Source organism: Pelmatolapia mariae, linkage group LG2 (genome assembly GCF_036321145.2).
Source record: "Pelmatolapia mariae isolate MD_Pm_ZW linkage group LG2, Pm_UMD_F_2, whole genome shotgun sequence".
Taxonomy (NCBI): Eukaryota; Metazoa; Chordata; class Actinopteri; order Cichliformes; family Cichlidae; genus Pelmatolapia; species Pelmatolapia mariae.
Genome location: NC_086228.1, coordinates 13,564,660 through 13,580,643, shown reverse-complemented (window position 1 = coordinate 13,580,643; position 15,984 = coordinate 13,564,660). Strand labels below are relative to the sequence as shown.

Sequence of the window (15,984 nt, the reverse complement as noted above, 5' to 3'; positions counted from 1 at the left end):
TGAGTAGGAACAGGATGAAGAATGCCTCCTCCATCTGGCTATTAATTTGCATGTTTCTGACCAAATTGTTAGAAAGAAAAATTCCCCAAGCATCAATTGGGCCCAGCCTCCTTTAGTGAGACATGTCCTCACAGCCCAGCCCTGTGCAGCTTGACTAGCCTACCAGAACAGGCAGGTACCTCACTCTTTCATGTCTGTTATATCATGTTTTCTTAAAAGCTTTATTTTAGTTACTGCTTTCATTTACTGCTTCTGTTGCTGTAACTTTCATGCTATGACCTGCTGAACCTATTATGTAACTGCATACTTTGGTGCTGTTTTTGACATGCATCTATTATTACATATGTTAAAGGGACATTCTGCCACGAGGCAAACAGATGCACTGCTGCTTGTGGTTTCTTTAAACAACACCTGCAGTCTCAGTAAGCTACGCTAGCCAGAGTTTGCAGAGTTTGGAAAGCAAACATGCATATCTTGGTTATACATGGAGCACTAAATAATGATGCATCTGTTTGTTAAACAGCTTGAAAACACAAGAGACAAAATATCTGTCACAGTTTATAAGTACGAAACAGAAACATTTATACATACAATAAGTTGAAGTTGAGCTTTCATTAGTGACAAAATGTTCACAATATTCACATGATAAAAACACATTCAGCAGATATTTTCTTCAATTTCATCAATAGATTTTCATTAGTTAAAATGTATCTGACTTAATTCCCCACATACATAAGTATAAAAATTCCTATTTTGAAAATCTGTCACACACATTTTACACTATGTTTATGTTATTTTTAAGCACTGAAGTCTGATCATTTTACACATCCTGAGGGATTCTGGGGCGTCCGTCAGTGCACTCGCACTCCTCTTTGTGATGTGAGGTCTCCTCGGACTGAGCCTGACCTTTGGTCTGGCACGTGGGGCAGCAAGCGGTGTGGCCGTCCTGTCTGCAGCTTGGACAGGACAGAACCAGCTGGCAGCAGTACTGGGTGGAGCAGAGCTTGTACTGGTCCCACGGATGTCCGCAGTACCTGCAATCTAAACAGAGACTGTTATCTTATTTAAAAATACATGTATATTAAGAGAATATTAGAGCTTATGGAGGCTTTCTGATATTTCTAGCATGCAGAGAATGGGCTCTGTTTACACACTAACCTGAGATGATGTCGCTGTTTGAGGAGATGGCGTAGCGTTCATCAAACACAAAAAGCTTTCCACGATAGAACCCCTCGGGGAAATGCTCCAGGTACTTATGAATTCCACCTTTCAGCTGGTAAACCTCCTTACACACATCCTGGTACCAGATTTAAGAGATAAATATGAACAAGAACTTAAAATATTGGATGCAAACCTTTCAAAAAAATGCATTTTTTAATACCTAAACTACTAGTAAAAGGCTCCCCCTTGTGGAGAATCAGCAACCCGCAACAAGTGAGCGAGTGAACCCAGCTCCACTAAAAGCTTTCCAGACTGATGACTGAACAGCTTACTTTGGAGCGGAGGTAGGCGGAGCCACGCTCACAGCGGATCCCTCCTGTGCAGTACATCAGAACCTTCTTGTCTCTGAACAGCTCGAGGTTCTGGTCCACGTAGTCTGGGAAGTAGCTGAACTTACGGATATTTGGCGCCAGGCACTGAGTGAACTGCCCCTGAAGGCAAAAAAAACCCCAGCAATTATTAATTGTAACAGCCTTTGCACATTACTCTATAATAGCACAACCTCAATACCACTGCTTCTGGCTAAAATACTGAGGCTTATGAAATTGATCCCAGTCATGCTTTTCTGTTTGGATACAGACTCATTATTTCCAGCTACAAATATCAGTGTTCTGCCCATCCTTAATATTTGCTCATGGTAGCTTGTGTAGATGGTGCACAAAAAACTTGAAATTACACCATAAATCTCTGGGCATGTCACGTGATAAAGCCAAGATCATAAATTACCCTGAAACCACCAAACTGATCAGATTACAGTTGAATGAAGTCAACAATCTCCTAAAGAAAACAAATTTACTACTCACAATTTTACTCTCATAATAGTTGCGGCAGTCCAGGAGGACGGTGTCATTGCATGAATCTCCTTTAGTCAGAAGAGCCTCCACTTCTTTATGAAACTCGTCGGGCTCCAGATGAACTCCTGAGAGGCAAAACAGACACATACCTGACATTATATACAAGCACAGAATAGAGTTTCTCATCAGCCGGTACAAGAGCACAGCTATGGCTGCACAGCAGCAATCAAAGCAGACATTTTGCACCTTATTATGATAATAAAGGCAATGATATTAGTAAATCAGCTACAGGTGTCACTTACATTATTAATAATTTCTGTAGGCTTACAGTGTCAGTACAAATAGTACAAATGGTACCTGCCAGCTGGTAAGATATAAGATCTGGGTCCACTCCCATTGGGACAATCTCCTTGTAGACCCCAACCTTCAACTCTGTAAAACACTCTGCGCCACCGTCACTGGTCTGAACAAACCCACAAAAACAGCATGATTAATATTCAAAGATTAACAAAAATGAATTAATAACTGCTAAAAGTCTGATTATGGACAAACCACACCCTGATGGAGCCTATAACAGAATCCTATGATCCTATGAAGCAACATTAAGAGGGGGAGGTGACACTAGTATATAAAATTTCTCTTTATCTGATTCTGACCTTAAAATCCTCCTCATCCATCTCAAACAGTGGATGTGAACGCATTGCTTCTATGTAAATGTCAGTGGCCAAGTTGGTGCCACCAACTGTTCCGTTGATGCCTTCAGTCGCCACCCTCACCTGAAGAAAAAGATCAACATATATTTTAATGGCACAGTTTCACTGAAATTAAGAGAAAAGCCTTTTTTCTTTGCTCTTTCATAGAAGTGTTCCTCAACCCGAGACTGGATGGGACAATTCATTCACCTTGCCCGTTAAGTGGAGCTTCTCACACAGAGCTTTCTGCCAAGCACAGATGACATGTGGCTCCTCGACGCGACAGTAGTGATAGTAAAGCAGAACCCTGCCTGGACCGCTGATGGAGAACGAGAGAACAAAGAACAAAAATAAAACATCAAATTCAATAATTAAAACGGGACACATTAATAATCTACATATATAGATTAGAAATATAGAATATAGTGAAATAACTGTATTGAGATTGTCTTTACTTTTTAAGTTGCTCCTCAGAGACGTGGCTGATATCGGGAATCCACACAGAGACGTTCACTGCTTCTCCACTGTGCTCATTCACCTGCACCTGCGCTGCTTCGGGCTCTTCTTCCAGTTGGCTCAACAAACGCTCATACTCATCCTGTGCGTGCTGCTGTATTTCAGCATTGTGCACTCTGGCCACGTGTTTGTGAATGGCAGCGTGCTCGATGAACGTCTGGCCGCAGCAGCACCACAAAGGGCTTCCTTCCTCATGACTACCGTCCTTCTTGGATGCCACAAAGGCAGCAAATGACTGAGGGGATAACATAAAAAACAAATAAAGAGTTAAATCTTTAACATGGTCAAACAGATGTTTAAGATTATATATAAGACTTATATATAAGACAGTGGCTGTGTGATCGTATGCCACAGTTTGGTGCATATGTTGCCCAATATGCGATAATATTGAAATTTGTCCAGAGTAGTTTAGAAACTGTATCAGTTTCTAAAATAAATGACTCAAAAGTTGGTAAATTATGACCCTTCCTTCTTAACAATATATTACTATTGTATTATTATTATATTATTCAACTTAGGGTGGTTGGAAGGTAGGTGGGGCACACCCCATCTGTCAGTCCATCACAGACTGTAAAACAGGACATGGGAGCATATCAAAGTACGAGGAGGAAACCTATGCGGGGGGGGGGGGGGGGGGGGGTGAAAACTCTACTCAAAAAGACCAACAGGTTTAAATCCCAGGACCTTCTGTAAAGACTGTGACCACTGCACAACTGTTTGTAATACAAACTTAAGAATAAGAGTTGACATATTGACATCTGAATTTTTAAATCTGTCAGCATCAGCCTTCCTTAGCCTCTAAGTTATACAACAACAACAACAACAATAATAATAATAATAATAATAATAATAGGAAAATATACAGTTTTTTTAAGTAGAAGAACTACTTTTTTCTGCTACACTCCCAGCACACAGCTGAGAAACCACTGATTAAAAATACAAAATTACAGAATGCAAAACAGATCATAACGGGTTTTTTTTTTTAAATATTGTTGTTCATAAATTTGTAAACTGTCACCAATTGTCTTTTGCAATTTGAAGTTTTTTTCATGAGTGTGCTCAAATTTGTATGTATTTTCAGATTTTAACTAGAAAACACAGATTACAGATCAGATTCATTTTGATGCTTAGAGAGGCCAGTGACAATTTAAGGTTTTTATCTTACTTAGATTTGGAGATATTAATGTTCAAACATTGCCTCAGACTTCAATGTGCGAAAAACAAAATTAAATATCTGGAAATTTCACAATAATCGTTATATATGTCCAACAATTGAACCATAAAACAGGGATTCCAGTCAGTGTGTCCTGATGCTCACCTTTCTCTTGCAGAAGCTGTAGTATCTCCTTTGTGGGGCAGAAAGTTGCTTCTCCTGTTTGAATCCATTACAAATTGAAGAGTCAACCTCCCAGTTTATAAACTCTGAGCAGGGTGTATCATCCGCCGCCATTGTGTTTTAAAGAGCTTTTAAAATAGTTAGCGACTAACCCGTCTCACTAGAATTAAAGATAAAGTCTAACATATTATTTTAAGGAAACAAACAAACAAATCCTCCAAACGTGCACCAGAAAACTCAGCACAAGACTCCGGACACCAAAGACGGGTACACTTTCCGGGTTAGCCGGATGTGCTTCACTTGAATCAGACCGCTTTTATTTTTCTCTGAGCGGCTGGCTGCTGAATGATCCATAGATAAACTCGTTTAACGGACTCATTGTTTTGTTTCTCGTTCAACACATATTTTGGCTTTGTTACATTCACATCGAAGCGGGGTGAAACATGTCCAGGAGGCGGCACAGCGATGAGAACGACGGTGAGTCGGTGCACGTTAACGGCGTGTGTTATTCACACCGTTAGGCTAACCAGCGGCGGCTAGCTGGCGTTAGCGAGCTTTTCATGCGTCCCCTGCGCACTGTTGGGAGGGTTATTTTACTAGTTTAATGTTTGGGTTTTATCAGCGACATCCAAAAAGTGCAAAACCAGTGATGACCGCAGATATTCAGTCACATTGTGGCGCACTGAAAGCGAGAAAAGTGCTCAAACAGTCGCATGCAGCCGCAAAATGAACCGGTGCAGTTAGCTGCAGGATTAGCTGGCGTTAATCAGCGTAGTCAGCGACTATGGGGGCGGTAACCAAACACTTAAAAACATGCACGAGATTTAGTGTTAACATCTGATTGAAAGTTTAACTATGGATCTGGATTTATGGGCGGGGAAAATCACCTAAAAATATCAAATGTTTTCCCGCAGAGTGCAAGATCCTGAAATTAAATGGGACCTGGTCTGTTTAAAGATTAAATCAGATCTCTTCTCTTAATCTGGGACTATGGTAACTTTTTATATGTACATGGGCAAAGCAAGTTTGTTAATATAGCATTTTTCAAATACTACAGTCATTCAAGATGCTTTACAAGATTAAGATTAAAACAGAAAAGAAAAGAAGGGAAATGCAGAAATAGTAGTAATATTCATAGCAACCACAATAATAGCAATGATGGTAATAAAAAGCAGAGATGTCAAAAGTTATTTTGTGTCATGGCTCACACACAGCCGCATACAGTGGCACATACAGTTTGAATTATGAAGCAGTTTTTGTTAATTCACAGAAAATACCCTGTCTTTTTTTGTCACGTCTCTCTTTTAAAAATTATACATTTCTACAGTAAACGGAAACATATCTGTCATTTAATTGTTCACCTGTTGCTTAATTACTTTGGCATAGGATCAGTGGCCATGGAGTTCTTTATCTGTATAAAAACCTATAAAAGTTATGAAAATACAAGCAAGAAGCCAGAATTAATGCCCTCCTTCACACTTTTGAAAGCTGCCCATGGAGGCCGGACTGGAGTCTTTCCTGGGCCGATTCTGGCCCCTGGCCCTTATGTTTGACACCCCTGGTTAAAAGCATAGCAGCTAAGTGCTTTATTACCCTGTTTTGTTTCAGATTCAAGCACTATTAGGTGACCAGATCTTGCAAACCTTAGGGTTTGTATCTATAAAACAACTCAGATATATATTTAGGGCTGAAGCCCTTTAATGACTTGTGTAGTGTGATGTGTAGTTTCTTTTCCAGGAATGTGCACGTCAGGTTAAGTCATCAGATTTCGAAGGAGTTTGCTAGTATGAAATACCTACGCCGTGCATTTAAGACAAGTATAGAACTGCTGTTAGGTGTGGCAGTCTGCATGCGACACCAGGAAAATAACTTATTAATCCCAGAAAGAGAACGCTGTTGATACAGTGCTGTTTGGTTTGATAAGACATAATGAACAACCACTCGAGACTACATCCTTACTTTTAATATATTAACAGTGTTAATAAACCTTTATTTTTTTCTTTATTTTCTGTTATTTATATAATGTAAAAATAACTTGGTCCCCTTTAAATGTTCAATTCAATTGCTGGATTCATGTTTTGTTAATACTCTTATTCTTTAAATGACAGTGTAAGTGTGCTTTTCTGAACTTCACATAGCTTTATTTTATCAGATCATTGTTTAATGCATAGTCCTGTGCTGTCTGAAAACCACTGAATGTGAAATGGCAGTGTAACTGATGAACACAGCGGAGAATTTATCATCCTAACTTTGAAAAGACTCATTGAGATTAAAAATCTCTTTTTAAGAGTGCACTAGCTAAGAGAAACTGACGGATAATTCCTACAGGAGCTGGTTGAGCCTCTTCTGGCTCTGATTATTGTGTTACTCTTTCACCTTTCCAGGAGGTCAAGCCCATAAGAGGAGGAGAACATCGGAGCCGATTGAGATCGAAGACCGTCTGGAGTCACTGATATGTCGTGTTGGGGAAAAGGTAAGGGGAGACTACAGGAAGGACACATTTTTATTTTCAGGATGAGTAGCTTCATTTTCCACTCTAGAGAGATGAGCCTCACAAGTTCAGTGCAAAACTTTGCTTCTAAAAGTAAATGCCAGAATGTTCTTTTTAGGTCTTCTTTGCTTTGTGTTAAATTGCTTTCTAGTGACAAATTGCTCTTGTGCGAAAATATTTCCTTACAGAGCACATCGTCCCTCGAGAGCAACCTGGAGGGCCTCGCTGGCGTCTTAGAGGCAGACCTCCCAAACTACAAAAGCAAAATTCTGCGCATTTTATGTGCTGTGTATGTCACACCTCCTCTCACCCTTTAATTTCTAATTATTTTTGCAAGTGTTTTGTGTGGCGGCAGTCATTATATGTTGTCATTTGTTGACAGTGCCCGCCTCCTGCCCGAGAAGCTGACCGTGTATACGACCTTAGTCGGCCTCCTTAACGCCAGGAACTACAACTTTGGGGGCGAGTTCGTTGAGGCCATGATCAGGCAGTTGAAGGAGACGTTAAAAAACAACTTGTACAGTGAAGCTGTTTACTTGGTATGCTGGCTTTTATAATAATCCTACAGATTGCTTTTAAACTAATTAACGTGGTATTTATTTTTCATAATGACATCTCTTTCTTTAGGTGCGTTTTCTGTCTGATTTGGTCAACTGCCACGTGATTGCTGCTCCCTCTATGGTGGCCATGTTTGAAAACTTTGTCAGTGTTACTCAGGAGGAAGATGTGCCACAGGTAGGCAGATGGTTTATGGTGTAAAACAAGCTGCATGGTACCCAAAAGCAATTTAAATAATTTGTAATGTTCACATTTGAGTTCACATTAAAATAGTAATTATTTGATTTATGTTTCTTTCTTTCTTTTAATTTTGGTGAGTCTTTATCTTATGGAGCACATTTTGATCTTTTTTCACTAGCCCATGGCTGTGTCACAGTCCACACTGTGGCGGATTATGATCCAGTCCTTTAACTGGTCTCTTTTTTGTCAGGTTCGGTCGGACTGGTTTGTGTACGTCGTTCTGTCCTGTCTGCCCTGGGTCGGGAAGGAGCTCTATGAGAAGAAGGACGTGGAGATGGACCGGCTCCTCAGCCAGATCGAAGGCTACCTCAAGTACGTTCCCCGGTTTGGTTAGATTTTAATTAAGCAATCATCGTTTGCTGCCGTTGTTTCGTTTTTATTCTTGGCTACATCCACATTTTTCAGGAGGAGAGTAAAGACCCATGTCCCCATGCTGCAGGTGTGGACTGCAGATAAACCCCATCCACAAGAGGAGGTGAGAGTCTTGCAGTCGGTTAAACAGCAGCAAATATGTGCAATGGTCAAAACAGTAAAAGTGGCTCCTTATGGCCTCATGTTTAGTAGACCTTGCTGTTTGGATACAGTAATGTTTGTTTTCGTCTGAGTAAATGGATCGTATCTTCCTTCCTCCAGTACCTGGACTGCCTTTGGGCTCAGATTCAGAAGCTGAAGAAAGACCGCTGGCAGGAGCGTCACATTCTTCGTCCCTACATCGCCTTTGACAGCGTGCTCTGCGAGGCCCTGCAGCACAACCTGCCCCCCTTCACCCCACCGGGCCACATGCCCGACGCCCAGTACCCCATGCCCCGGGTCATCTTCCGCATGTTTGACTACACCGACGCCCCAGAGGTTCATTACAGATAAAACGCTCAGATAAATGTCTGTCAAACTCTTCTTCTGCAACTTTTTACATGTTCATCTTTTTCTGTTCAGGGACCTGTTATGCCCGGCAGCCATTCTGTGGAGAGATTTGTTATAGAGGAAAACCTGCACTGCATTATCAAAACTCACTGGAAAGAGAGGAAAACATGGTGAGTAATGAGGGCTTTTTGTTTTTTGTTTAAACCTGAATGTGTGAATAAATAGTCACTCGTATAAATTTTTTACTAAAATGCTTAAACTATTTTTTTCTTGTTCTATTTCTAATGCTCAGCGCTGCCCAGCTCCTCAGCTACCCAGGGAAAAATAAGATCCCACTCAACTATCACATCGTCGAGGTATATTTTAAATACAAATACAGGCCATTTCTTGTTTCTGGCATCAAAAAGTAGAAAGAGTGCAGATCTGTTTTAGTCTAATCTGCTGGCTTATTGGCTTTTTTTTTCTTTTAGGTGATCTTTGGGGAACTTTTCCAGCTGCCCTCGCCGCCTCACATCGACGTCATGTACACCACACTGCTGATCGAGCTCTGCAAACTGCAGCCCGGATCGTTGCCCCAAGTCGTATCCTTGATTATTTTATGTTAAAAAATAACCTTTAGTGCGAACCCGTTTCACTGCTCCTTTGAGAAATTTGAACACTTGTTTGAATTAAATACACCAAACTGCTTCAAAAGACAACTGTGGCCATCTTTAATTTAGATTTAGATTAGTTTTAGAGATTAACAGGGCCTAAGTATTGTAGCAGTCGGTCTTATGTAATCCGTGTTCAAACCCCAGGATTCACTACTGAGAGTTTGGTGAAATAGTTTATTGTGGGTAACCTTGGCTGTGGGGCTAAAAGGTTAGCATTTGAGTCAAATGTGTGACTGGATTCTCCTCTCTGTTGTTCCTGTGACATTTTCTTCATAATAATTTAATACAGGCACCAAAATAAGCACCAGATAATGCAAAAACACATATTTGCCATGTCCCGATCAAATTGAATTATTCTTCTAGGGCATCCATTCTCATCCGCTTATCCTTGTCAGGGTCACAGGGGGGCTGGAGCCTATCCCACCTACCATACGGCGAGAGGTGGGGTACGCCACGGGACAGGTTGCCAGCCTGACTAAGGGCTAACACAGAGAGACGGACAACCATACACTCACTCACTCACTCACTCACTCACTCACTCACTCACTCACTCACTCACTCACTCACTCACTCACTCACTCACTCACTCACTCACTCACTCACTCACTCCCTCCCTCCCTCCCTCCCTCCCTCCTATGGGCAGTTCAGTTAATCAGTTAACTTGAACTCACTAACTGTAACACAACAAGGAGCTTAAAGAGTTGAAGTGTCTGTGAAAGGACACAAATGGAGATCAGATTTGACTTGTCTTAATGAGCACATATGTAGAAAACACACTATAGTTGGAAAATTTTTAAAGGTTTAACAATTAGAAGTTGTTATTGGAGCCTTAAAACCTGCCTGTTAGTTGGCCCAAGCCACAGAGATGCTTTACATGAGACTGGACACCATGAACACCACCTGCATAGACCGGTAATGTTTCTGTATCTTAACTTTAACAGTACAAAGAGAAGGTTTCCTGACTCTCATTTAACTCTAATGCGATCACACTGCTAATTTTTGCAGACTAATCAACTGGTTTTCTCATCATTTGAGCAACTTCCAGTTCCGATGGAGCTGGGATGACTGGTGAGTGACTGACTGGGAGCATTTAAAGTGGCTGTATATACGTTTTGTCTTTTAAATATATAACCTAAATCATGCTCTGTCTTAAAGGGCTGACTGCTTGACCGTGGATCTAGAGAAACCCAAGCCTAAGTTTGTCAAAGAGGTTCTGGAGAAGTCCATGAGGTATTGGGGCATTGTTTATGCTTTCTTTGAGTTTTCCAGTCCTGTAGAGGAGATCAGGACACGAGAGTCAGGTGTAGTAATATAGTTAGAGAGGGTTTGTCTTCTTTATCTTGAGTGTTTGTGACGGTGTATCAGGGCCACTATAGGGAAGAGAGTACAATAACAAGAAAACATTTAAAAATCCTTTTGGATTAGAAAATTGTAGGGGAAAGAAGTACATGAATTCATTTTTTAAAGTTAGCTCAACCAAATCACTTTTCATTGTGAATTTATGACTTCATATCTAAGAAAACATCATGTCTTACAAATAATGGCTTCAGTATTAAAATATTTTATTTTTTTTAACTAAATTTTCTCTCCAATATGATCAGTTTTAATGGTAATGGCCTGTATTTGTATAGCGCTTTACTAGTCCCTAAGGACCCCAAAGCGCTTTACACATTCAGTCATCCACCCATTCACACACATTCACACACTGGTGATGGCAAGCTACATTGTAGCCACAGCCACCCTGGGGCGCACTGACAGAGGCGAGGCTGCCGGACACTGGCGCCACCGGGCCCTCTGACCACCACCAGTAGGCAACGGGTGAAGTGTCTTGCCCAAGGACACAACGACCGAGACCTTCCGAGCCGGGGCTCAAACCGGCAACCTTCCAATTACAAGACGAACTGCCAACTCTTGAGCCACGATCGCCCTGTTAATGTCTAACAATTTCACTATGTCTGTGTTTTTGCTCATTTCTCTGTTGTGCTGCTTTAATCGCAGACTTTCATACCACCAGAGGATAGTGGACATCGTGCCTCCAACCTTTTCGGCCCTCATTCCTGCTGACCCCATCTTTACATATAAATATGCAGATGAGAGCGCCTGTAAGACTGCCAGACATTTTGTTTTCTTGTTACTTAAAAAAAAAAAGGAGCAGACTGATAACTAAATACTGGACTCTGCTGCTTCACAGCCTCGTTACCGGGTTACCCCATGTCCATCACCGTCAGTAACGCCATCAAGAACAGAGCATCTAACGAAGAGATCCTCACCGTCCTCAAAGAGGTCCCCAACCCCAACCAGGAAGATGATGATGGTTTGTTTCCTGTTTCGTTTTACTTGCTCCTGCATGAAAAGTTCATTTGTGTAGTGCTGCCTTCCTCCTACACTTCTCCCTTCTTTGATTACATTTCTTTCTTGGTCCCTCCAGACGAGGGCGAGAGCTTCAATCCTCTGAAGATCGATGTGTTCCTGCAGACTCTGCTCAACCTAGCAGCCAAATCCTTCAGCCACTCGTTCAGTGCACTCGGCAAGTAAGGAGCATCTGTTGACACCAAAATGTTGTATTGTATTCCGCTATGATACAGAGAGATGCATCAAATGTTTTTCTGCTATTATACAAAGTGCCAGAAACTATTATTTGTTAAGAGCTAAAATAAAAGGAAAATTATTTAATTTAGTTGCTTTTTATGCTCTGAATGAACATGCAGTGACTAGAGAGCTGCTGGCCTCACCTGCGTCTGATTGCTTTCAGGTTTCACGAGATCCTGAAGACTCTGGCCAACAGTGACGAGGGAAAGCTGCACCTCCTCAAAGTGTTGTATGAAGTGTGGAGAAACCACCCGCAGGTACAACAAACAGTGTGACACCCACGAGCATGTAAATGAAGCCAGTTCTTCTTTTTTTTTTTTTGTGGTTCATGTAAACTCTGCTGATTGGCAGATGATCGCCGTGTTGGTGGACAAATTGATTCGGACGCAGGTTGTGGACTGTGCTGCAGTCGCCAACTGGCTCTTCTCTCAGGACATGGCCCACGAGTTCACCAGGTGGGACACGCAGATGTTTAAGTTTTAACTCTCATGACGCGAGCGCAGCGGCTTCTCTGTAAACTGAAAGACTTTCTGTGCCTCATCTAGACTTTTCATCTGGGAGATCCTGCACTCGACCATCCGAAAGATGAACAAACACGTGCAGAAGATCCAGAAGGAGCTGGAGGAGGCCAAAGACAAACTGGAGAAACAGCAGCACAAGAGGGTAACCCCCCCCCCCAATACGCAATCATCATTATTTTAACGTTAAACTTAAAATAATGAACAAATTGTGTAAAATGAATTCAATTCAAATTTTTGTTCACTACCAGCGCGACAGCGGGGACGACGAGGATATGGACAAGAACAGTGAAGATGAGGAGGGCCAGCTGGAGGAGCAGATCGAGAGGCTCCAGGAGAAGGTGGAGTCTGCTCAGAGCGAGCAGAAAAACCTCTTCCTCGTCATCTTCCAGGTACGGAAGACTTCAGTTTATCTTCTTAACTACTTAACCGGTTTCAAGGTTGCAGTGCTGCTGGTGCCAGCTCTCCAACTTATGCAACTCCTGCAGGTGGAAGTAAACAAGGGATTTAATCTTCTGTAGTGCCCTCTAGTGGCCCTGTGTCAAGTGGCTTGTGTCTGTGCTAAATCTGAGCAGATCCCCACATCACTGCAGCTGATTGCTCAAACACTGTGTGCTAACAGCACTGTAGAAAGGGTTAGATCTATATCATCACAAGTGAAGACACATGAAACAACTGCTGGGTTTGAATCGGACCCGCCTCCTCAGTCAAATGTTGGTGAAGGAAGAATGAGGGGACTGATTAAATTCTGGGATTAGACAAAAACAATCTCTGAACAGAATTGATTTTCTACTAGGGTTGTGTTCCAGAAAGTGGAATTAGTAAAAAGTGAGGTTGTTAACCATGAGTTAAAATTTTAAGTTCTCAGTTCCCCAACAACGGAAGTTAAACTCTGGTTCACTTTCTGGTTTTGGCCTCCTCTCGTCACCGAAGCAGCTGACTGACACTTTATTTCATTTCCTCATTAGAGAGACAACGTCAAAGCTCATATCGGACCACAGTAACAGACGATGTTTTAAAAGATAAATGTGATCACTTAGAGTGAACACACTCAGAGCTGACTGATCAGTTTTTCTGGAACTGAATACTCCGAGGTTGTTAAACTTCCTGGATTCGTGTAGGCTAAAATGGTTGCCAGCGTCATGACAGTCACCACTGCCGACTCTCTTCTTTCTCGAGCTGAAGAGATTAAAATGCAAAGATAAAAGCTTGCTCCATAAAATCACTTTTAAATGAGGCTTTTCCCCATCCTTAGCGTTTCATCATGCTGTTGACGGAGCACCTGGTTCGCTGTGAAACGGGCAGCGTTGACATCAGCACGCCCTGGTACAAAAACTGCATCGAGCGGCTGCAGCAAATCTTCCTCATGGTAAAAGCACAAAACACATCACACACATCATCATTAGATTTCTTTTATTAATGTCCACTTAGTCTGATTTTAGGACAAGCAATTACTTTCTTTGTAGTTTTAAGACTTTTGAGGCAAATACACAAATTTCACACACATTATTAGGTTCAGTGGGACTTACGGCATCCATAAAGCTACTTGGAAAATCAGAAAATATAAATGATGAAGTTGTCTGCCACATTTTCATTAAAAAAAAAAACAAAACAAAAAAAAAAGCATGCAGGCCAGTAGTGCTTACATGCAAAGTGAGCCACTCTGACTGTAAAAATCTAAAATATCTGATAGAGCCGAGAGGCTGGAATCTCATTTATAAAGGCTACTTTTTGTCTTCTATTATCCAATTTCTTATTTTTTTTCTTATTTAATTAACAACATAGGGGTTCCTTATATTATAAACCAGGGGTGGGCAACTCCAGGCCTCGAGGGCCGGTGTCCTGCAGGTTTTAGACCTCACCCTGGGTCTACACACCTGAATCAAATGATTAGTTTATTACCAGGCCTCTGGAGATCTTCAAGACATGTTGAGGAGGTAATTTAGCCATTTAAATCAGCTGTGTGGGATCAAGGACACATCTAAAACCTGCAGGACACCAGCCCTCGAGGCCTGGAGTTGCCCACCCCTGCTATAAACTAAAGGCCCTTCATTTTGAGGGACACAAACTCAGTGATCACACCGTGACCTAGCAGCACTTGGCAAGTGGGGGAAGGAACTACTCTTAACAGAAAGAGATGTCCAGCAGAACCTCAGGCTCAGGTGTATGCTTTAAGATGCTAAGAGTAGCACTGTAAACATGAGGCAAATCAGCGATTCAGACAAATACTGCTGTGCTGGACATGAGCCAATATAAACTTGCCAGCTTTATGTAATTCACTCAGTTCCAGTTGGCTTTTGGTTCAACAAGAGAACGGGCTGGAACCCTTTACTACCAAAAGAGACATTTTGGGGGGAAAAAGACAGAAATTTTTCCACACACTGCTAAGTTCTGTACCTTTTTAATGTATCTGAATATGGAAACCAAGGCTAGTTTTACCCTAAACTCACTCTGTGAACTGTATTGTGACGTCTCCCCCTCGTTCTGCAGCACCACGCGACCATCCAGCAGTACATGGGAACCCTGGAGAACCTGCTGTTCACCGCCGAGCTCGACCACCACATCCTGGCCGTGTACCAGCAGTTCTGCGCCCTGCAGCTTTGAGACGCACGATCCCGATGAAATGTGTACTTGTGTTCACCCGATGTGATGAAGCGACACATTAGAAAAACCAGCTCTTGCATCAAGAATCTCTTCAGTTTTATTTTTATTTTCCTGTCTGGTGCCATTCATTTCACTCATGTGCAGCCACATCAGAGGACGTCTGTTGAGAAAATCTTTGATTTGTTGTAGCGCTCCTTTTTTTTTGGATGTATTTTTCTTTGTTTTCTCTTTAGTTTATTTTTACCTCCTGGCCGTATTATTATGAATGGATCTTTTTAAAAACTGTATGAAGACGGAGCTAGAGAAATAATCTTCATAGGAAGGGAGGTTCCAGGTCGGTTCTGACTGATTCTGAATCTAGAGAGTGCTCTACTTTTTTATATTTGTTTTATGTGGAATTGGGAAGTAATTAAAGCTCTACAGAGTCTTTATCCATCCACTCGTTTGTGTTATTGAGTCTTCATGAAAATACAGAATGGGTGGGGAGCATCCAGTTTGAGGTTATCTGAACATACCAATGTAAATAAAAATTGAAATATTGTTATAAATGCCTAAAAAGGACAAGTAAACATTTACACAACATCTAGTGCTTAAGTACAGCCTTACTGCTAATTTAATCCACTTCATTGATCATCAGCAAGCTTGAGTACCTCTATAAATGCAGAAGCTTTGTCAGTTTGCCGCTCTGGAGCAATCGGGTGTGTATTCAGACAATTCCACATCATCACAGGAGCAGAAATTCACCCCATAGATTGGAGCAAGCAGACCGAGTCAGTAACTCCAGAAAGCTCATAACTCCTCAGACTCTACAGGCCTCGGTTAGCATGTTATTTGATAACGGTACAATTAGACAAAGATTGATCAAGTACTGCGTGTTAGGAAGAGTTTGAGGACACAGGCTCTTGTCTCTA

General features: G+C 41.6%; 2 protein-coding genes across 2 annotated transcripts; one reads left to right on the top strand and one right to left on the bottom strand.

The window, feature by feature from the left end:
• Positions 1–572: 572 nt before the first annotated feature.
• LOC134641119 (thiosulfate sulfurtransferase/rhodanese-like domain-containing protein 2) lies at positions 573–4,809 on the bottom strand. Its single transcript, XM_063493347.1, has 9 exons — positions 4,542–4,809; positions 3,163–3,458; positions 2,918–3,026; positions 2,672–2,791; positions 2,373–2,478; positions 2,025–2,140; positions 1,494–1,652; positions 1,159–1,297; positions 573–1,041 (listed from the first exon to the last, which is right to left on the bottom strand). The coding sequence occupies exons 1-9, from the start codon at positions 4,671–4,673 to the stop codon at positions 821–823; spliced, it is 1,398 nt and encodes a 465-aa protein (XP_063349417.1). The 5' UTR covers positions 4,674–4,809; the 3' UTR covers positions 573–820.
• A 32-nt stretch (positions 4,810–4,841) lies between these two features.
• Positions 4,842–15,512, top strand: LOC134641110 (nuclear cap-binding protein subunit 1). The gene is made up of 23 exons (XM_063493335.1): positions 4,842–5,036; positions 6,944–7,032; positions 7,239–7,339; positions 7,433–7,589; positions 7,678–7,785; positions 8,039–8,160; positions 8,254–8,323; positions 8,482–8,697; positions 8,782–8,879; positions 9,002–9,065; positions 9,180–9,290; positions 10,210–10,274; positions 10,368–10,430; positions 10,518–10,592; positions 11,361–11,464; positions 11,554–11,676; positions 11,791–11,893; positions 12,115–12,208; positions 12,303–12,406; positions 12,497–12,614; positions 12,721–12,861; positions 13,725–13,838; positions 14,960–15,512. Exons 1-23 carry the CDS (start codon positions 5,003–5,005, stop codon positions 15,071–15,073), a joined length of 2,388 nt encoding a protein of 795 aa, XP_063349405.1. The 5' UTR covers positions 4,842–5,002; the 3' UTR covers positions 15,074–15,512.
• Positions 15,513–15,984: the final 472 nt, after the last annotated feature.